Source organism: Rattus norvegicus, chromosome 17 (assembly GCF_036323735.1).
Source record: "Rattus norvegicus strain BN/NHsdMcwi chromosome 17, GRCr8, whole genome shotgun sequence".
Taxonomy (NCBI): Eukaryota; Metazoa; Chordata; class Mammalia; order Rodentia; family Muridae; genus Rattus; species Rattus norvegicus.
In genome coordinates this window covers 71,932,868-71,955,285 of record NC_086035.1, presented here as the reverse complement: position 1 = coordinate 71,955,285, position 22,418 = coordinate 71,932,868, and the positions used below count along the sequence as shown (strand labels likewise).

Here is a 22,418-nt window from a genome sequence, read left to right as displayed (position 1 = left end):
CCTCAGCTACACAGAAAGCTCAAGGCCGGCCTCAGCTACACGACCTGGGGCTAGGCAGCAGGATGGCAAACACCATATAGGAGGCTAAGGCAGGTAGATCTGAGGATGAGGCCAATCTTGCTATGTAAGGTAGCGTCTGTCAGCCAGGGAGGTTATTCAACAAATACCACTTAAAACTAAACCAAACTATTAGTAGTGCTGATAAAATAAAATAAAAATAAAAGCCAAAGCAGACCCAGAGAGTCACACTGGACCGGGCTGGGGAGCACGCCCTGCCCTGTCACCTGCAGTTTAAGAACTCTTTTGCAAATGCAAACTGATGACTTCCAATGAAAAGGACTTTGTTCACTCCTGGCCTGTGTCGGCTGCTGAAGTATCTCAGGGTGTCTCGGTTTGTACTTCTGGGAGAAGATCAAAGCAGCCAGTCGCAGAGAGGCCAAGAGACTTGTCCTAACACTAGCTCGGTCTGATGGCCACCAGCATGCAGGCTGGCCTTCTCTTCTTTTACAAAGAGAATCCCTAGTTCTAGATGAGTGATAGACCCAGCTTCAAAACAAAGGAAGCCACAGGGTGGGAAGATAGTTCAGTCCATAGTGAAACTGTTTGCCAAGTACGACAACCTGAGTTGGATCCTCAGAACCTACATAGAGGAAGAAAAGCAGAAGAGGAAAAGGAGGAAAAAGGAGGAAGAAGAAGAAAAAAGAGGAAAAGAAAGCAGGGGAAGAGAAGAAGAAGGGGAGAAGGAGGAGGAAGGGGAGGAGGAGGAAGCAGCAGCAGCAGCATGTATATAATTCTAATTCTAGTGCCAGGGAGACAGAGACAGGCAGAAGCCTGGGCTTTACTGGCAGCAAGCCAATTTAACTGACTTATTTAGTTCTAGATGAGTGATAGACCCTACCTCAAAGAAAAGGCCTTCAGAGTTGGTCCTGTTTTCGTAGTGCACCTGGCCACAAATACATGAGGACATGAGTTTGCACCTCTAGCACTCGTCTAAATGCCAGGCACTGGGGGTCTAGAGAAAGGCAGGTCCCCAGGGCTCACTGAGCAGCCAAACTAGTTCCAGATTCATCAACAGACCCTCTATAAGGGCTGGAGAGATGGCTGAGCAGTTTAAGAGAGCACTTGTTGGGCTGGAGAGACGGCTCAGTGGTTAATGCTCTTCCAGAGGCCTGAGTTCAAATCCCAGCAACCACATGGCAGCTCACAACCATCTTTAATGGGTCCTGATCCCCTCTTCTGGTCTTCTGGTGGATCTAAAGATAGCAACAGTGTACTCATATATAAAGTAAATAAATCTTAAAAAAAAAAAAAAAGCACTTATTGCTCTTCCAGGACTTGGTCTGATTCCCAGCATGCACCTAGATCACAACCTGGCTACCCCAGGCACCAGGCACTAACATACACAGAGGCAAAAGACCCATACACATAAGATAACTTTTTAAAGGAAAATGCAAGGTTCTCCTCAGGTACAGATTCATACACACACACACTCAAGGCACCTCACTTACTTTCGGACTCTCATGGCCTCCTCATTGTCAGGGCGGAAGAAGTTGTAAGAGCTGTATTGCTTCACAGCCTCCCGTCGGTATTCTCCCACATTGAACACTGGACAGGAGAGACAAGGACCATCAGGAACAAGAAGCTTCCCAACCAAGAGAAAGCCAGCTAATAGCTATCTGGATACGGAATTTCATATGGAAACAGTGTGGAATCCCTAGTCCAGGCTTGTCTCTCCTGGGTCACTGTCTGGGAAACAGGACTAGACCAAGGACAGCACCCATCCTGTTTGCTATACCAGAAGCTGTCTTTCAGGAACCAGATACTAGCCCAAGCCTCCCAAAGCCATCAATTAGAAACAAGCTGCGAAGACAGCCAAGAGTCTAGCAAAAAAAAAAAAAAAAAAAAAAAAAAGTTACAATGTAGGAATAGTGCGAAATAAATTACAATGTAGCTCAGTTGTTAAAAGTGATTGTCTAGCATGAATAGAACACTGGGCTGGATCCCAGCACCCAAAGTCGGGCATGGTAATGCATCCCTGCAATCCCAGCACAGAGACGTCGTAGACAGGGGGATCAGAAGTTCGCTAGCTGTATACTTCATTCAAGCTATGAAATAACTGTCTCAAAATCATAAATATAAATAAATGGGCTGGAGAGTTAGCTCAGCAGTTAAGAGCACTTGCTGCTCCTGCACAGAACCAGGGTTTAGTTCCCAGCACATCTGTAACTCTGGTTTCAAGGGATCTGACTCCCTATTCTGGCCATTTGGGGCATGACACACATACGTGTAGTACACGTACGTATTTGCAGGGGAAACATAATATATTTATATATACATATATAAACAAAAGAAATAAATGATAGAATAAATAAAGATGACTGTTGCCTATGGTATCCACACATGACTGGGTCTCACTGACAAGATCAGCCAGCCTTGGCTGCTTGTTGATCTAGTGATTCTAAGTTACTCCTACCATGTCTAAATTAGCTGTGTTCCTGCTGGTACCACCATGGTGATAAGGCCCCATTTAATAGTTACTGTTTATCATATGTAGATCTGGAGTCAACACCAGTATTTAAAAGCATCAAAGTTTCTCAGCACAGCGGGTGATGCTAATTCCTACTGAGGATAGCTACTAAAGGAAGGCTGTAGTTACACACCACGGGACTCTCAAAGAAAAAGCTCCACGGAGAATGAGGTCACCACAGGGAGCCTAATGAAAGGGAAGGTGAACTAAGATAACTGGGAAGCAGGATCAGACTCCATAATCCAGGACGGTTGCTGGGAGTGGCCCCGCCTGAGGGTTCCAGCTCCTAGCCTTCAAACCTGGCTTACCTTTCGTTGGAACACCTATCCAGTTGAGGTAGCGAGTCAGCTTCTTGGAGATGTAAGTCTTACCCCGGGCTGGGAGCCCCACCATCACAATCACCGTTGGGGAGTTGGTCAGCTTCGGCCCACAGGCTGGAAAAAATTAAGAAAGGGGCCATCCATCAATCGAACAGCAAAACTGATGGCGTGAGTCCTATGCCCAAAGACATTATTTTGAAGAATAGGACCAAAATTGGGTATGGTGGCACATGTCGGTAATCCCGGCCCTTAGGAGACAGACACGGGAGGATCACTCAGTGTTTGAGGCGATCCTCTGCTACTTAGTCGAGTTCCAAACCAGCTTGGGCTACACAGAGTTAGGTCCAGGCCAGCCTGGGCAGCTATGGACAACCATCTCAAAGCAGCACAAAAGACTCGCTCTAAAGTTATGACGTCATTGCACATCCCAAAGCCCCTGCTATCTGATGACCCAACGAGACTGCCTCACCCCATCCTCACCTAACGACCCTTGGCCTCGTATTTCAGTCTCACTTTTCAGGCAATATTGGCAACAGGTGAACGGTAGTTCGGAAGGCGAAGGTGAAATCAGATAGGGAGGGGCTGAGCTCCAGACAGGGATTCCAATCGCTAGCAAAATGGTGGAAGAGCATCTCATGGGGGTACAAAGATGGGACCCTAATGCCAGGAAGGGTAAAAATCAGCATGGAGGAGAGATGGCTTCCCAAACAGGTAGGAAACAGACATGAGTGAGACCCAGAAAACCAAGAGGGAAGACATTTTCTAAGCTCCACTGAGACTTTCTTTAAAAAAAAAAAAAAAAGTTAAATAGGGCTTATCGAGTAAAAGTAGGTCATGGACCCAAATGCTGGGCCCCCTGGCTGGGCACCATGCCTCTGCCTCTCACGACCTTCCTGACCACCCCCCCCCATTCTGCTGCCAGGATTTGATGGACGCCAAGTTCAGAGGGATGCATGAGTCTGCCAAGGTAATAGCCAGTCAGAGGGTCCTAAGTAAGCTGGTCACTAAGTCCCAGGCAGGCTCCCAGAGATGCTGTTGCCTGTGATGAATGAGTGCCCCATATAGCCTTAGAATCACAATGAGACAAAACACCAGGGACGGAGGTTTTTAGAGAGCAGCCAGAGGAACCCCGCTAGACAAACCAACATTCCAACATTCCCTTGGCCGTCTCTTTGCCCCCGAGACTCTCAGGCGACTCCTGCATCCTGGTGACAAGGGAGCTCACAGGCCAAAGAGGCCGCCTGCCAACTCGAGCCCAGCTGGCCTTCCCTTGTCTCAGACAGGCTTCGAAGCCTGCAGGGAAAGAGACGAGTCAGTTGTACCAGCCGTACAGATTTAGACAGAGGTTCATGGGAAGCCTGGTCCGAAGGGGGGGTACCCAACATGGATCCTTTGCTTTAGATCTGCAGCCTAGGATCTGAGTAGAAGCATGTCTGATAAGCAGAGGTATGTGTTCTCTCTGATAATGGGGACCTGCATGTGAAGAGTGCGAGGCTATCTAGACAAGAGAATGCAGATGACAAACCAGCCCTTCGGGACATTGCCCACGGATGCATTCTAGAGGCCCTAGAAAGAACAGGTTCCTAGAGCTCCTGTCCCTCTAGCCAATGGTCCCTTCTTCCTCCCTAACAACTGCACTGAGCCATTTCTACTGGAAGCCCCCAGACAGGCACCCATATTATGCTTGTGTGCACGGACTGTTTCTGTTGGAATTGTGTCAGGGATGCAGAGAGGCAGAAGTCGACCGAGTTATCAGATCGGGGATTATGCCTATCTAGTAGTCATAGGGATAATCCCCCTGGCGGTAGACACTTTGGAAGGGGGAGGTGGGGAGAAAACGATACGATACGGTAGACTCAGCAGAGTTCTGTGGGATTTCAGGCGCCAATAAACCTGGATCACTCCCTTAGTTGACAAAGCAGAAGCCATTCATTCTCCCCATGTGCTCAAAGCTGAGGAGCTAGAGCAGTGGCCAAACCAAGTGTAGCTTCCCCTCACCCAGACATCCCAGCACCGTAAGATGAGCAAACCCTTGCAGATAACCTAGCATCCCAATCACAGACTCTTTTAAAACTCACGACCTTGGGGCTGGGGATTTAGCTCAGTGGTAGAGCGCTTACCTAGGAAGCGCAAGGCACTGGGTTCGGTCCCCAGCTCCGAAAAAACAAAAACAAAAAAAAAAAAAAAAACCTCACGACCCTGCTCAAGGGGTCTCCCTGAGCTCACAACCTGCTGCCACCTGCCCTCAGGTTCTTATCTTCATAGACATTTTTTTACCACTGACAAAGGGACACCAACCATGACCCCTCACCCTCACCTCCAACCTCTCCCTGGATCCGATCCCTAACTTTCCTAGGAATTCCAACTTTCCCCCAACCAACTCAGTATACTGAGTTCAAACAACAGAATTTTCAAAGACAAACATAACCCCTCTTTCCCTTTTACATAAATATTTGGGGTTTTTTTTTCTTTATTTTTTTCCCCCCGGAGCTGGGGACCGAACCCAGGGCCTTGTGCTTGCTAGGCAAGCGCTCTACCACTGAGCTAAATCCCCAACCCCGCAGTCTTAGTTCTTAATGCAGTCTTGCTGCCCGTGCCAGCACCCTCAGGCAAACATACACAAAGGACACCAGACCAGCTGGTGAGCTAGGAGAGCATGGCTGAGGAGTGAAGAATTACGGTAAGACGTGTGGTTAAACCCCCAACTTCAACAGTGCTTGTCTACTGAAGCTAATCTACGAGGCAGACACACACCTGGGTCCTAACTTCAACCCTTCTTCCTAGATTAAATGATCAATGACATGTGGCCAAGTGGAGGCATGGAGACCACTGACTCCAATCATCCTACCACCTGACGCCCGCAGCTTTTCTTGAAAATGTGCTCTGCTGTGGAAGATCCCCACACGTCATCCATGCTTGGTTCTTTGCATGCTTTGCAAAACTTCAACATTAGAAAAAGGTGCTAAATCATCTTCATCCTTTGTGCAAGCATATGGGTTACGCTTCAGCTAAGCTACAAGTTCAAGGAAGAAACATGGAGGAACACGTTTAGGTCAGACAGCTGTGGACCCTGAAGGAGGTCCGTCATCCCTGCTGAGAACTGAGATTGGGCCTGTCCTCAGGAACCTGGCCCTCAGAACACAATAAATACCAGCCAGCAACAGAAGGCAATGCACGCCACATGGTTGTTCGCTCGATGAAAGCATCATTAGGTCCGCCTGCGGTTCCCTCTAAGGATGATGGATTAACAAGAGCTTGCCTCGGTAGGGTGGGCTTGGGATGTGTGGGGCAGGAAGAAGACAGCTAAGAGATCCATCTTTTAAAGGCCCTCTCCTTCGTGGTTAGTGTACATACACATGAACTTTTTGTCTCCTAATACCTAACGAATCTGATGCCCAATGAATGGCCCTGACCTTCATGACCCCTTATCCCTGCCGCACACTATGACGGGGTATCTTATACTGTGGGAGGCAACGGATGTGCTCAGTACGCAAGGCCAAGAGCCTAAGACAAAGTTCAAAGCCAGGCCTCACCACCCCCTTGGATCTGGGACACCTTCATCTCTTCCTGTCTTCCTCTCCTTTTCCTGTGTTTAAGACACTGACGGTTGACAATGAACCGCCCCAGGGCTCTCATGGATGACTGCTCTAGATATGCCTGGCAGGGTATTGGACAAGTTAGACAAGGATACCATGCCCACCTTCCTTCACGTGCATTCTATGCTCAGTCCTAATCACAGATTTGCATCTCGTCCCCATGTTACTGAGGAAATAGGAAAAAGGCAAAAGCTGGTAAGATGGCTTTGTGGGTAACAGTGCTTGCCTCACAAGCCAGAGGATTTAAGTTCAAACGCTAGAGCCCACTTAAAGGATATAGAGCCATCCCCACAGAGCTGTCCTCTAACCTCCACAGATACTCCATGGTGTGCGCCACCCTCCCCCACCCCCGGTAATAACAAGTAAATACTTTTTAAGATGATTTTCTTTTCGTAGCTGCTCTTTAAGGCAACTCCGCACCAGGCAGTTTGAATATCCCCCTTGCTCTGTAAAGGATAGGACCTTTGGACCTACAGTCTACTGTACCCCAAGCCACCCATCACACTGGCCAGGGCTGGGATGGCTCAAAGCTCAGATATATTAAATATACAAAAACATAATCCACCTGGAACTCTGAGGAAACTGGTAACAACACCCAACTAAGAATCAGGCTATAGATTTTCATTCAGCGCAGGCAACAGGAGAGCCAGCTCAGTGAAGCTCATTTGCAAATACAGTAGTGTCTGTCTAAATTGTGGCTTAAACTTCCAGTTTTGCAAGACACATTTATCACAATGTTGCTAAAGAAACTGGACACTCAATTTGTATGCTCTCCAGACAAACATATCATCCAACACAGTCATTATTATCATCATCATTATCATTATTATTACTACTACTATTATTATTACTATTATTTCAAGACAGGCTATGGAGACCAGGCTAGCCTTGAACTCAGAGATCTACCTGCCCACCCCCTCGCTCTTGAGTTAAAAGTGTGCACCACTATGCCTGGCCTTTGGGATTTGTTTGTTGTTATGATTATTTTTTTAGCTTTATCTGGACAATCTTCTCTACCTACGCCCTCTAGTAACAAGCCACAGAGGAGCTGGCTGTCAGCCTCTGACGTGGGAGACCATATGTAAAACGGTAATGGGGCTGGAACCGCTGCAGCTGGGAGCATTCTTGGCCAGCATTCACAAAGTTCTGGGTTCAATGCCCATCAAGTAATCCAGGCATGTGGATGCATGCTTATAATCCCAGCGTTTAGGGAGAGACAGCAGGACCAGAAGTTCACTGTCATCTACACATCACATAGTGAGTTTACGTCAAATCAGCTCTGGAAAAACAGATAAAAGATTTAAGTGAATGGAAATCTCCAAAATGGGTGTGTGTGGGAGCATACACCTTTAATCCCATCTGAGTTGAGCCCAGACCAGTCAGGGCCACAGGAGACCATGTCTCAGAAAGAAGGGAAGAAAGAAAGAAAGCAAGAAAGAAAGAAGAAGAAAGAAAGAAAGAGAGAAAGGAAGAAAGGAAGGAAGAAAGAGAGAGGAAGAAAGGAAGAAAGAAAGAAAAAAGAAAGAAAGAGAGAGAGAAAGGAAGAAAGGAAGAAAGTCCGTCCATCCACAAGATTCCCAGTGTCATTAGAAAAGGAGTAACCTATTTTCTCTGTTGCAGTAGGAACAATTTAATATAGGGAAAATACCGTTTAAAATATGGATATGCTTTTGAAACCCTGGCTGCAGATATCTGTATGTGAAGGAATGTCGGAGGCTATACATCAGTACCACACACAAGAATTCCAGGAGTGAGTGAGTTGGTCACCTTAATCTGTCACCTTTAGGTACGTAGGCTTCAAACTAAATGGTTCCGGCAGCAATCTTTGCAAATCTCTCAACTCCGTGACAGACGTGCAAGCTCATGGGATCTAATGACCGGGCTCTGAGGCCTGGAGGAGGACTGGATACACTGTGGTGCTCTTTCGTATTTAGGGTTCTGGCAAAGGCTGCCAGACCCGAACAAGGGAAGAATGTATACTCCCAACCACCCGGCTTTACACATACATAGAAAAAAAACAGCCCTTACAATTTCACTTTAAAAGTTAGAAAATGCTATAATCTGCCTGATTAAAAAGTCCAGAAGTGGCAGGCTATCTAAATTTGGCCATGACCAACTTTCCCTGGTTTGTTTACTAGTTATTATTTATTTATTTATTTATTTATTTATTTACTTACTTACTTATTTTGGACAGGGTCTCATTGTGTAGTCCAGGTTCATGATTCTTCTTTTTTTTAAGTTCATGATTCTTTTACCTCAGTGTCCCAGCTAATGTGTAATGAGATTATAGATGTGCCACAGGCTTGGTTTTTTTTCCCTGGTACATTTTCATAAAGATGGCCCCAGTGTGTAAATGTGTCTGACAGGGCTTGGGGAAGAAGTCTTGCCACTGACTTACTTGGGCAAAGAAATAAAAAATTAATTTTAAAAAGGAGACGTCTTGGGGACGAGTTCCACCAAAGCAAAGACCGGTTAGAGGTCTCTCATACTGCACTATACAGGGAGGCTGGGGTCAGGTTGGCAGGGAAACCAGTGACTCAGACCCACAAAGCTCCAAAAGAGTTGTCATGTCCTTTGATGGCCATCCTGAGGAACATGACAGCGGCGAAGCCTACCCTGCAGCCTGGTGCTCCAGTTTCCCAGGGTGATAGGAAACCACCTCCCAGTTTTGCCAGTGGATTCTCAAGCTACAAACGTGGTGTGAGCGACGTGTCCACTGGGCAGCTCACGCCTGTCTGCCTCCACGGGTCCTGGGCGTGCTGCCTGGAAGGGAAGCGTTGCCTTAGAGCAATTCCCTCCGCTCTTCCCAGTGATACCTCTTCCTAGCTAGGGATGGAAGTGAATGAAACCTTCCCAAATCATTCACAGACAGCAACAGGTGGGGCACTAAGAGAAACTGCCAGTAAATTCCGTGCTCCGGGTAAACGAGTGCGTCTCTGAAACACCAAGTGTGCAGTCACCAACCCATAAACCATCCATCCCTGCAACCAACCAAGAACCTGCAGTCACCGGAGTGAGGGCAAAGATGAAAATATACAGAGGTGCAGAGAGATCCGAGGGAGAGAGAAAAGAGACCGTGAACCCGAGGAGACCCAAAGAAAAAAAGGGGCGTCGGTGTTGGCGGCCGCGCCCCTGCTCCAGTCGGCCGGGGGTGACTCCGGAGCAGCCAGGTCTCTCCAGCCTCTGGGAGGCGCTGGCCCCGCGAGCTCAGGCCGGCCGGGCACACAGGAGGTTTCCGGAGCCACAGCGCCCCTTCAGCCCAGCCTGGGAGACACAAGCCCGCCGCCACCCCCGCCTCGCCCGGCCGAACCGCACGAGTGCTCTTCCCGCAAAGGGGAACCGGCACAAAGCCGCTGCACACACAATGGCCGGGCTCTGCTCGCGGCGCCGTCTACAACCCAGGCCCCCCATGGAGCTACTTGCACTCACATCTGGGCAACGAGGGTCGGTGATCGACAGGCACCCAGATCTTCTGCACCCGGCTCTGGGTCAGTTCCAAAGGCATCTTCGTTGCTGTATTCGGCGACCTGCCACCCCTGGAGGGAAGACTCCGAGTTGGGGGAGAAGAGCAGCTGCAGATCCCCCCCGGAACAAAGGACAGGAAGGGTGCGTCCGCCTGCACGCGGCTGGGCGCTCCCTTGCGCTGCTTTGGAAAATGTGCTTTGTGCGGAGTCTCGGAGGATCGCCGGAGCGGAGACACGAGACAGATTGAGCTCGGCTCGGCGTGGAGTTGCGGCTGCTGCACTGCTGACTACCCGGCTCTGTTCAGAAGCTCAGGGATGCTCCAGCGCAGTGACAGCCACGCTCCCAACACCGGGCGCTGCCACTTGCTCCTCTCCTGTTCTGTCGGGATGCCACACGCACTGCCCGGCCTTTTAAGATCTGACCGGTAGCGCGGCGCGTCAGCCTCGGGGCGGGCCGCATTCTTTGCGTCCCAGCCCCCTTTCACGTGGAGAGAAGGGTGGGCAAGGCCGAGAGACAGCCTGCTGCCGCCCCCTGCGGGTAGATGAGGGCAGCGCGCTCTACTCCTGCGCCTCAGCCAGGCTCTCTCATCCTCCTTTTCCCTCCCTACCTATGCCTGGTCCCTACGGGCGCCAGCTAGGCACGGAGTTCCCCAATAATTCCAGCCACTTTTCACATTGGTGCTTGGGAGGGAGCAGCGATCTGATAAGTGTCCAATGTGGTCGGTTGACACAATGTGGTCCGCCACCCCTTCACACACACTCACACACAGCTGGTGCTATGCAAAAGCATCTTCCCGATTCAGTTCTTCAAGCAGTGGGGCCCCCGGCACCATGCACCAGAGTTACAAGATTTGGGGGCTGCTTCCCGATGATGCCCGTGCATTATCTCCCACTATGTCTGTCCCCTGCTGGCACTGCCACCTCCGGGCACAGGCACATATTTTTCTTGAATCCCCTGGAATCACGCTTGGGCAACGTTGCAACCCCTCACAGTGCTAGGTGCTTCAAGAGGACAATAAATAAATGAATAAATAAATAAATGAGTGAATGAATGAGGTGCAGCAGAAAGGGAAAGAGGGAATTCCACAGACCCTTCTTCAAGTAGTAATAAAAAGTAGAGCCCACTCCCGCCTCCGTTACTGGACTATGAGCTCCAACGTATCAAGGGACAGTAGATCCTAAATTCCTGTCACCCCCTCGGCCCCCACGCGCCTGCCCCCAGCACACCCGGCTCTATTTTGTTTGATGTGCACATGCCCTCGCTTCCTTTCCCGATTTTTGCACTTGGCATAGGCTGGAGATATCTGCCTAAGAGGCAGTCGGTGAACTGCCAGAGGTCGTTTAATTCAGCGGCGATCTAGGGATCTTTCGGTGGGGACCGCTGCACGGGAGGCCGTGGAGACATGACACTTTCAATGTGGCTTTAGCGACAGAAGCCTCCGCTCAGAAGCGCTGCCCTGCCTAGCGGCGAGCTGCACACGTCGCGATGAAGCTGGGCTGTGATTGGAGGCGCTCGCGGAACCCCACACTGCAGTGGAAAAGTCTGCGCAGAGGCTGCCACACGTCGCGCACGTCCTGCATGCTCTGCTGGGAGGGCGCCGGCTCCCTGGCGGCGGGCGCAGCTGCTCTGCTCCCAACCCAGCCTGCCCCGCCTGGGGCCTCCGCCTTGCCTTCTCCAGAAGCCTGGCGAGCCTAGGAGACCTGGAGCTCACCTGGCTAGTAGCCCTTGGGAACCTCCCAGCTCTAACCGACATTCCCTCACCCTACTCTCCCGTACCACCCTCCCCATTACCTGCCCCCAACCCCAGGACAGCTTTGCTGACCTTCCGATTTCTATGCAAGAGCAGCTGTTCAGAAACCCGGTGCATTGCATTTAAACTTGTTTTTCTGCAGTGAGAGCAAATGCCAGAGGTGACACCCTAGAAAGCCCAAGCGATAGTCCCGCTCCACTCCTGAAATTAGAGTGGACTGACTCGACAAGGAAAACATCTAGTAGTTGTGTCCCCAGAAGGGTTTCCCTCATTGGTGTTTGCAGGCTGACAGGTGGGGTTTGGGGTGTAAGGGGAGGTTAGAGGGCGAGTGTGCATCCCTGCCAGGACACTCCCACCTTTCACCGCTCCCCCAGTAACCATAGTGCACCTGTCAAGTTTCCACTAGGTTTTCTGTTTATGTTTGCTTTGTTTGCAGTTTTCTTATGTAGCCCAGGCCGGCCTCAAACTTGCTCCCTTTTCTCAACCTGGTATTACAGGCCTGCGCCATGCTCCCGGCTGTCCACTTGAGTTTGCACACACCTACAAGCCAGGCAAACGGCCAGATATCATTCCTTCACCTCAAAGCTTAGGAACAGATTGCTGGGAGCCATTCAGGGGTACATGGTGGGAGTGGCACCAGTGGGGACCGATCTTTATTTATCTTATATCTATGTTTAAATCTCTTGATTTAAGGCCAGCCCTCAAGGCAGGAGGTAGTTAAGCATTCTCGGGTGGGGCATTTTCCCTTCCCTGGAATCCACAAGGACTAAGTCCTCCAGTCACTTCTGCCACCAGACAGGCAAAAGGAAGTCACCGTGACCCTGCTTAGGGTTCCAAATATCTAGGTACAGATAGAATGTGGGACGCACAGCTGAATTCACACTACTTTACTGGGTCTTTTGAAGCTGTCAGCATGCAACCACAGGTTAAGGAAGTTCTTGTGGAAGGTAAAATTGCTCCAACACGACAATCCTTAGGAACAGCTTTGCTACAACTACATCCAAAAATCGCCTCCTTGGGTTTGCGGTTTAGACATCCTTCCGATTCCTCCCCTAGTTCTGCTAAAATACCCTTATCTTTACCTCAGATGTGGCCCCCTAGGGCTTCACGAACTCCCGGGTCCCCACGGTGGATATTATGAACTCAGCCTTTTAAAGGACACTGCCAAGAATTTGAACATTCTTCAAGTCGGGTGACTTAGAGCCAGGTGACTCCAGTCAGTAGGACTGATTGACAACTCCCCTTAGGTTCTGAGTCACAATCTAGACCCTGCTGAAGCCAAAAAGAGAGTACTGAACAATCTAGTCCGCATTCCACAGCCCTCGACCCCTTGTCTACAGGAAGGGGCGAAGGGAAGATTGGAGATTAGAAAGGTCAAGGAATCAAGTCAAAGACCAAGGAGGAAGGAAGGCAGTTAGGAAGAAGGTTTGTGTGGGGGTGATTGGTTTTGTTTTAGAAAACAGGGTCTCACGTAACCCATATCTCACCAAGAGGTTACAAGCGTAACCCATATCTCACCAAGAGGTTACAAGCGTGAGTCCTCATCCCTGGTTTATTTGATGCTGAGGGTGAAACACACAGTTTCACGCACTCTAGGCAAGCACTCTACCAATGGAGGAAAATCCCCATCCATGTGTGCATGTGTGCATGTGTGCGTATGTGTGCATGCGTGTGTGTGTGTGTGTGTGTGTGTGTGTGTGTGTGTGTGTGTGTGTGTATGATTGTGTGTAAAGGTGATCACATATTTGACACAGCAGCAGATCGCTGTCCCCTCCCAAGTGGTCACATTATACATCTACCCCTACCAAGAGTGCTGAGGACAAAGGAAGATTGGACTGTTACTCAAGTCACCTGGGACAGTTAAGCTACCCTAGGTGAAATGCCCCACCAAACACCCACTGGTTCTATGGGTGAATTCAGTGAGCCTGGTCTAACCTTAGCAAAAAGGATATGGAAGTGGTTTTTTTTTTCTTCTTTTTTTGCCATAACCTTTGTACCCATTCTCTGGTCAGGGTCACCAAACCCCAGTGCTGCCAAGACTTGGTTATCAACAACAGCAGCATGTGACTCCATTGCCTTACTCTTACAACAGCTACTAAGACTTAAACACTTAAACCATGCTGGTGCCTACGCCTGCTCCCCGGGGAAAGAGGGATGGAGGGAACAAGCTGTGACAGGCTGTGAGCAGTCTCACGTTGCTAATTAGACCCAAAGTGTCATTAGTCGCTTTCTTGAAAGATTCCACGTATGAGAGAGAGAAGCAAGACCTCAAATAATTGGCAAAAACAAACCTTTATGTCGGCACCCCCATCCAAAGGTGGCTTTTAGTCACAAAACATGTGTGACTTGTAGAAAAATGGAAATAGAGACTTGAGAGAAGCTGTCCAGATGACATAGGAGGTTCCCAAAACCAGCTCATAAATTGTATTTTCTTTCAAAACATGGACGCTGCCAGGCATTTGGAACCACTGCTGTAGGCCAGCACTGGAAGAGGCAGGAACTAGGATTTTCTAGCAGCACCTGGGGGCGCAGGTCTGCCATCCTAGCCCTTGGGAGGCAGAGGCAAGTAGATCTCTGAGTTCTAGGCCAGCCTGGTCCATACAACCAGTTCTAGGAAAGCCCAGGGCTATTGTGATGCTTTGTATATGCTTGGCCCAGAGAGTAGCACTATTAGAAAGTGTGGCCCTGTTGGAGTAGATGCGCCACTGTGGGCATGGTCTTAAGACCCTCATCCTGGCTGCCTGGAAGCCAGTCTTCTGCTAGCAGCCTTCAGATGAAGATGTAGAACTCTCAGCTCCTCCTGCACCATGCCTGCCTGGATGCTGCCCTGCTCCCGCCTTGATGATAACAGACTGAACCTCTGAACCTGTAAGCCAGCCCCAATTAAATGTTGTCCTTTATAAGATTTGCCTCGGTCATGGTGTCTGTTCACAGCAGTGAACCCCTAACTAAGACAGAAGTTGGTACCAGGAACTGGGGTAATTGTTATGAAGGTCTGACCATGCTTTTGCTTGGAAGAATATAGACTTGGGGAGTTTGGATTTGGAAAGCAGTGGAATGCTTTAAATGGGGCTATCCTGGAGGAACATGGAAGACTCTGTTACTGAGAGTAATTTGAATTGTGTAGACCTGGCCCGAGAGGTTTCAGTGAAGAATTTCAATATGTGGCCTAGAGGACTGTTTCTGTAGTGTTTAGGTAAAGAAGGAGGCTACTTTTTGCCCTCGTCTGAAGAATCTGCCTGAAACGTCAGTGAAGAGACTCAGATTAATTGCATTGACAAAGGAAGTCTCAGAAACACCCATCACAGACTTTGTTCCCTGGTTAAATCTCATGAAGAGCATCTTAAACAAGTGTAGCAAACCGAGAAAGGAAAAATTTAAATTATATGGTTTAAATAGGAAAGAATATGTATGTGTGTATATATGTGTGCTCTTATATATAATCATATATATATATATGGATTAAAGTTACAGGTGGGTGTGAGCCACCCTGTGGTCTCTGGAAATTAAACCCAGGTCTTCTTCTGCAAGAACAAGTGCTCTTAACCATTGAGCCAACACTCCAGCCTAAATTTTTTTTGTTTTGTGAAACTATATCTCCCTCCATAGCCCAAGCAAACATGAAACTCTCAGTTCTCCCATTTTGGCTTCCCAAGCGCGCTGGGTCACAGGTCTACACTTCCTCCTGCCACTCTCGGCTGTATAGTTATTAATTTACTTAGTTGATGTTTTTAGAGAAGACCTCACATAGACGGAGTTGGCCTGGAACTTTTTATATTCCCTGAGGAAGACACTAAACTAAATCTCTCTCTCTCTCTCTCTCTCTCTCTCTCTCTCTCTCTCTCTCTCTCTCTCTTTCTCTCTCTCCAAAAAAAAAAAAATTATTCACATTTGGAGGTACTAGGAATTGAACCCAGGTCCTCAGAAAGAGCAGCCAGTGCTCTTAACCACTGAGCCATCTCTCCAGCCCTGACACAGGAGTCCTGGTTCTACTGCCTCTACCTCCTAAGTATGAGGATTACGGGCACATGCCTGCATATCTAGCTTATTGCTGCTGGGCACTGAACCCCAAGACTTCACACGCAATAAATAAACACTCTACCAACTAAGCTATACCCCCGAGCCCTGGGTATTGATTTACATTTTGAAATTAGCTTTCATGAGATACAACACGGACTGGCATTGAATTCAAGATGCTGCCCCAGCTTCCTGACTTGTTGGGATTACAGACATGTTCTATCATGACAGGCAGGCCTTGTCCATGCAGCAAAAGCTTTCTGTCGGCGTCTTGTGTGCAACACTACACATTACTCTGGGAAGGTTTTAAGATCCTCTGTCAGTCTCTTAACCCCATCAAGACACAGAGTAATTGTGTTAATAAAGGTTGGCTAAGCACTCAGGAGGCAGAGGCAGGCAGATCTCTGAGTTCGAGAGCCAGGTCTACAAAGTGAGCTCCACAATAGCCCAGATGACATGGAGAAAGCCTGTCTTTAAAAACAAACAACCGGGGCTGGGGATTTAGCTCAGTGGTAGAGCACTTACCTAGGAAGCGCAAGGCCCTGGGTTCGGTCCCCAGCTCCGAAAAAAAAGAACAAAAAAAAAAAAAAACAACCAAGAAGTGTTATACTACATGACTACACACCACACACACACACACACACACACACACACACACACACACACACACACACACACACACACGATGCAGAGTAGTCATGCTTCTCCAAAACACAATATTCTACAGGTCCCAATAGCTTTCATTTTGATGTTTTATTCTAAGATCAAAGGCACACACTGCCACGCCTAGCTAATAGCTAAAAAATGTTCATGTTAATGAGTGATAAGTCCTTTTGTTTAAATCCTAGGGAGAAAGTACTTAGCTTGCGCAGATCCTGATGGCCAAGAGGTTGGAGTTGATAGAGTGACAGTAAAGAATTCCATGGTGCAAGGGCTAGTGGCACACATCTGTATTGTGGGCACTCCAGAACGAAAACAGGGCCATCAGGAGTTCAAGGTTATTCAGCCGGGGCTACCTAGATCCTGCCTCAAACAAACAAACAAACAACACAGAACTCATGGGATGGTGACTGCATGGTTGAACTCAGCATTGCCTTTTGCAAATGACATGTATGTACATGTATAGATGTACAGTATATGTGCATGTATGGATGTACATGCATGGATGTGCAGTGTGTGTATGTACATAGATGGATGTTCATGTATGTACATGCATGGATGTGCAGTGTATGTACATGGATGGATGTTCATGTATGTACATGCATGGATGTGCAGTGTATGTACATGGATGGATGTACATGGATGGATGAAATTTGCAATGATGTTGATGCTACACTGGGGAAAACCAGGTGTTGTGTAACAGTTTGATCCAACAAGATCAAAACCTTCAATCTTTCAGGGGAGCAAGCTGAAACATAAGCATAAGCTTATGCTTTGCATAAGCATAAGCTGGGAGATAAGCAACAAAAAAGGAGCTTCAAGAACTCCCTGAATCAGATGCCTAACGCAACCCCCATTGCCCACCACCCCACCCCTTACCCTCAGTAAGCAAAGCCTAGCTGCTAAGACCACCCTCAGACAGTCAGGCTGAGTGGCAAAAAAAGACTCTGAGAGGAGAAACGGGGCAAAAGAAGACTCCGGAACCAGACCAGCTGCCTGGAAGAAGCAGAAACCAGCCGAACTTCCTGGAAGTGATTTAGGTCACCTGAGGCACCTAGAAAGACATCCTCCGGCCTGTGGAGCGGCCTGCAGGCTGTGCAGTGTGCTCCAGGTTCCCAGCTTTGGGAGTTGTCACCAAAGCCGGGGTAGGCTTCGGTGGTACAACGGTCTTTGAGTTGTTTCTGTTTCTGTAGGTAACCCTCACCCATATTCCTGTAACCCAATAGAGTTCATTCGTTCACCAAGCTGGACTTTGGTAAGCAGTATCCGTACTTTGATCTATCATGGGGACATTCCGTGTCTGGGGTGAGTATGCATGTGTTGCACCTCCACAGTACAGGTTTTGACACTCAACACTGGGATAGAGCAGAGGCTGGGTATCCTTGGTGGTGGCAGGGATGGGGGAGGGGGTGATGATTGAGTCTAAGTTTGAGGTAGATCTTTGGAGATGATTAGTGTCTCTATAGTCTTTGCTCTTCAAGAGCAAACTTTAAAAAAGACACAGCTGCAGAAGACTCTAGGGGATGCACGCTGGAACATGGTGGCTCACAAAGCCGACGACGGAGGCTGGAGGTGTGGCTCAGTTGGTCCAGTGCTTATCTAACATGCACAAAGCAATCCCCAGCACCTTATAAAGCAGAAACTGTGCACTTACTTGTAATCTCAGCACGGGGAGGTGAGGGAAGAAAGATCGGGAGTCCAGAGCCATCCTTACCTACAAAGTAAGTTTGAAACTAGCCTGGGATCCCAGCACGTCACTGCGTCGGGAGAACGGTGAGTTCAAGGCCGAGCTGACTCTAGCTGTAATTCCTGTACTTGGGGAGTACAGGATCAGGAGGCCAAGGACTGGTGGTTTAAATAAGAATAGCCACCGTTGGGGCTGGGGATTTAGCTCAGTGGTAGAGCGTTTGCCTAGCAAGCACAAGGCCCTGGGTTCGGTCCCCAGCTCCGGAAAAAAAAAAAAAAAAAAAAAAAAAAAACAAGAATAGCCACCATCAATGCATGCCTTTGACTTTTCAGTCACGGGGAATGGCACTACTAGAGAAGGGTCAGGAGGTGTGGCCTTGTTGGAGGAAGTGTGCCCCTGAGGGTAGACTTTCCAAGTCCAGCCCAGTGTCTCTCTCTCCCAGCTGCCTTCAGACCCAGATGTACTCATCTACTTCTCCAGCGCCATGTCTGCCTGCGTGCCTCCTGGCTTCCCACCGTGTTCATGACGGACTAAACCTCTCAAGTGTGAGCCAGCCTGAATTAAACGTTTTCCTTTGTAAGAGCTGCCGTGGTCCCGACGTCTCTTCACGGCAACAGAGACGTAAGTAAGCAAGGCAATGACTACAGAGTGAATTTGAGGCCGCACTGTCTCAAAACAACAACAACGACAACAAAAATTCGGTTACAAGGGAAGCTGATTTAAGGCAGATGTGGTGGCTTATGCTTGTAACCCCAGAGTTTGAGAGGCAGAGGCAGGAGGATCACTATAAGTCTCTGGCCATCCTAAGCTGCAATGAGACTTTGACTTCTAAAAGAAGAGGGAAAGGGAAGGGAAAAGGAAGAGGAGGTGGTGGAGGAGGAGGAGGAAGAGGAAGAGGAGGAGTAGAAGGAAGGGAAGGAAGAAGAGGAGGAGGAAGAGGGGGAGGGGAAGGAGGAAAAGGAGAGGGAGGAGGAAGAAAGGGAAAAGGAGGGGGAAGAGGAGGAAGGAGAGGAGGGGGAAGGAGTGGGGAGGAGGAAGGGAAGGGTAAGCAATTTCACAGACCCTCTAAATCTTGCAAGCTGAGATATAGTTTGCTGTTACGATCCAGTCATAGCCCATTGCCAAAGCTCGCCCAGCAGGAGTGGAAGGGCAGAGAAGAAACTATGGTACCAGGCTGGTAAGATGGCTCAGCCAGCAGGTAAAAGAAATGGCCCTGAATCTATGCTAGAAGAAGAGAACCAATTCGGGAAAGTTACCTTCAGGCCTCCACACCCATGTACGCACGTGCGCGCGCGCACACACACACACACACACACACACACACACACACACACACTCCTCGTGTCTGAGTACACAGACTCACTGATGGGGGTAGTCAGAGCCTCCCTACCCTAGACTGAACTCAGGCCTGAGGAGAACACAGACTGCAAAACAGCCCATCTGCTGAGTATGGAAAAGTGAGCCCCACTGCTGCTCACAGGGATCAGCGTTGAGAAAGTAGGGGAGGGCGCTGTGTCGCAAGGCCAAGGCCGACCTGCCTGTCAGCGCCTGTGGTGCAAACACGTGTTGTGAAGCAACTCCCAGCTGACAGACCGGGTTGGCACCCTTCCCCTTCTCTTCCCCTCTTACTTCTCTCAGTGGAAAACAGCCTAAAAATAGAGCTGGATTGTGAAGAGAAAAAAAAAATAATGAATGCAGGTTTTGGAAAGCAATGCTAACTAGATGTTCGAAAACCTTCTTCTCCAGCTGGGCTGTGTTAATGCATAGTACTCAGATGAGAGAATGGGACGGTCTGGACTAGCTGGAGATAAGGGCAAGCCTGTTTGATTCTGCATGGTGACTTGTGAAGAGAGTGGAAAGAAATCAGCAGATAAAACACGAGACGTAAAATACAGAACATCTGGCTTGGTTGGTAAAATGCTCGCATAGCTAAGGCAAGGCCCGGGTGTTCTCTCCAAGCACTGCCGAAACTGGGCACGGTGGGGCATGTTTGCAATCCTAGCAATGGGGAGGTGAGGCTAAAGCTCAGTGGCATCTTTAGTCCCACATCAGGCTTGGTCACTTACACCTATAATCCTACCACTCAGAAGGATCACCATGAGTTTGGGGTCAGCCTGGGCTACAGAGAGACGCTATCTCAGCATATCACTTCCCCAAACAATAAGACCATAGCTAAGATAGCAGCTACTTAACAAAGACGCAAGGACTTCTCTTCTGCAGATGGAGGTCAGAGAGCAACGTTCTTCAGAGGGAAGGACATTCTCTCTTTCCACCCCAGATTTCAGGGATTGATCTGAGGCCATCAGTCTTGTGAGGCAAGTGCTTATACCTGTTGATCCACATCGCCAGCCCCAGGGAGCTGAGGCCATTGTGTGGTGCCCATGACCAGACATTCGGTGCTCGCTGGAAGGGTTAAAGAGAGGTTCGCCTTGAGGAGGAGCAGCAGCAGGCTAGAGAGATGTCAAGCACGTATCCTACTAACATCCCCATGGCATCCAGATCCCAAGGACAACATCTGAAAAGCAAAGCAGCTGGTCTTCAACCAGCCTTGCAAACGAGGGAATCTATGATTCCTTGGGGGGCCTATCATCCTCCTCCCACTGCAACCACTCACCAGTTCTATGACCTGCATAGACAAGTCTCTGCTCTCAAGGATTCTTTTCTGTCTTTGAGTCTCTGAGTGCAATTCAAGTTCGTGTGAGTGTGAAGCCGCCGACTGAGGATACAGTGACTGTGCTTGTCACTTTGCATCCCTGTGACAAAACACCTAACAGAGGGAGAAGGGCTGGTTTTGGCTCGTGGTTGCAGCATTTTTAGGCTGTGGTAGGGTAGATTTATTGCTACGGCCATAATAGGACACAGAGCATCAAGAGTGTGAGGATGTGGTGGAGCAGGAAAGACAGAAAGGAGTTAAAGTCAGTCAGATAGACAGACAGACAGACAGAGACACAGAGAGATCAGAGAGATAGTGGAGATTGGGGACAAGATACACCTTCCAGGACATTCCCTATTGATCTTCTTCCTCCGAGCAGAGTCCATCTCCTAATTTCAATCACATCCCATTAATGAATTATGAACCTATTAATAGATTGTTTCATTGCTAAGGTCAGAGCCCTCAAGCTCCAGTCATCTAGAAAAAGCCTCTAACACAGAAGTCTAGTGAAAAACCGTAGATTCAGACACAACAGTAACACCATTGACCTTTGTAGTCAACAGAATAGAAGTCCCTAGTTAAACCTTCCTTTGATGAAGCCCTGGAAAAGCAATGACTTTGAAGCCATCCTTGTTGGTAGGGATTCACAGAGGGTAACGTAGGGGGTCACGCCTCAAGTACTTTTAAATTTTTAGGTTTTTTTTTTTTGAGTCAAGATCTTAGGTAACCTAGGTTGGCCTTGAACTCCAGATGGTGGAGACGTTCCGAGGGCTGGGATTACAGATAAACTGTTTTCCTGTGGCCAAAATAAAATACTCTGACCGAAGCAATCAAGTGAGTGCGGATTACTCTGGCTACTGTCCACTCATAGCCAAAGCACCATTGCGCAATGCACATGAATAGGAAGGAGTCGGAAACATCAAGTATTCATTGAAAGATCAATAAATAAATAAGATGTGGTAAATGGATATGGTAGCATACTACAGAGTCAACAAAAGGATAAGGATCAGATAAGGCTCCAGAACACTATGCAAAGCAAAGTAAGCTGAGCCACTCCTCTGAGACAAACAGCTCGACTTCCATGCAGGAAAAAGTGATGAAAAGGCTAGGAGCCAAGGTCTGAGAGAAGACAGAAAAACTGAGGGAAGAGTTTAAGTATTGCAAGACAAGAACGTTCTAGAGCTCTGTTGCACAAGGAAGCAAACACACTCAAGCCCACTGACCTACACATTTGCAAATGTCAAAGGGGACAAAGGGGACAATTCTGCATTGCTTGCTCCCACCACAATATAAAACTTCTAATATTGCTTTTGAAAATGTATACCAATATTCTTTTAAAATACCAAGGGTGTGTGTGAGCCACCGAAGAGAGGGAAAGAAAGTCCTACAGGAAGACATGACTCTTCTCAGAAACCTGTGATGCTGGATAAAATTCCACCACATCTGCTGAAATGTGTTCTCTTTGATAAACACTGAACAATGGTGGGAAACTGGACACCTCATCCACCTGTGAGATAAGCATTCTGGATCAAACTCATTTCCGGGATTTCATCTGGGCTCTGTTTTTGCTTGGGTTCACTTTTGGTTCTGGTTTTTGGTGTTTGGTTTTGGTTTTGGTTTTCTGAGGCTGGATCTCACCATGTAGCCTTGGCTGTCCTAGAACTCAGTACGTACATCAGGCTGGCATTGAACTCTCAGCAGTCTCTCTCTGCCCTCAAACTCCAAAGTGACAGGATTTCAGAT

General features: G+C 48.5%; 1 protein-coding gene across 10 annotated transcripts in view; it reads right to left on the bottom strand.

The window, feature by feature from the left end:
* The window catches only part of Pfkfb3 (6-phosphofructo-2-kinase/fructose-2,6-biphosphatase 3), an 81,207-nt gene that overhangs the window by 19,241 nt on the left and 39,548 nt on the right, over positions 1-22,418 (bottom strand). For 5 of the 10 annotated variants that reach the window (XM_006254193.4, XM_006254192.4, XM_006254198.4 and 2 more), the window contains exons 1-3: positions 9,873-10,354; positions 2,836-2,961; positions 1,509-1,605 (exon numbers count right to left, since the gene is read on the bottom strand). In XM_006254193.4, coding sequence (XP_006254255.1) covers positions 1,509-1,605; positions 2,836-2,961; positions 9,873-9,948 — 299 coding nt within the window. In that variant the 5' untranslated portion in view covers positions 9,949-10,354. 10 annotated transcript variants of the gene reach the window in all.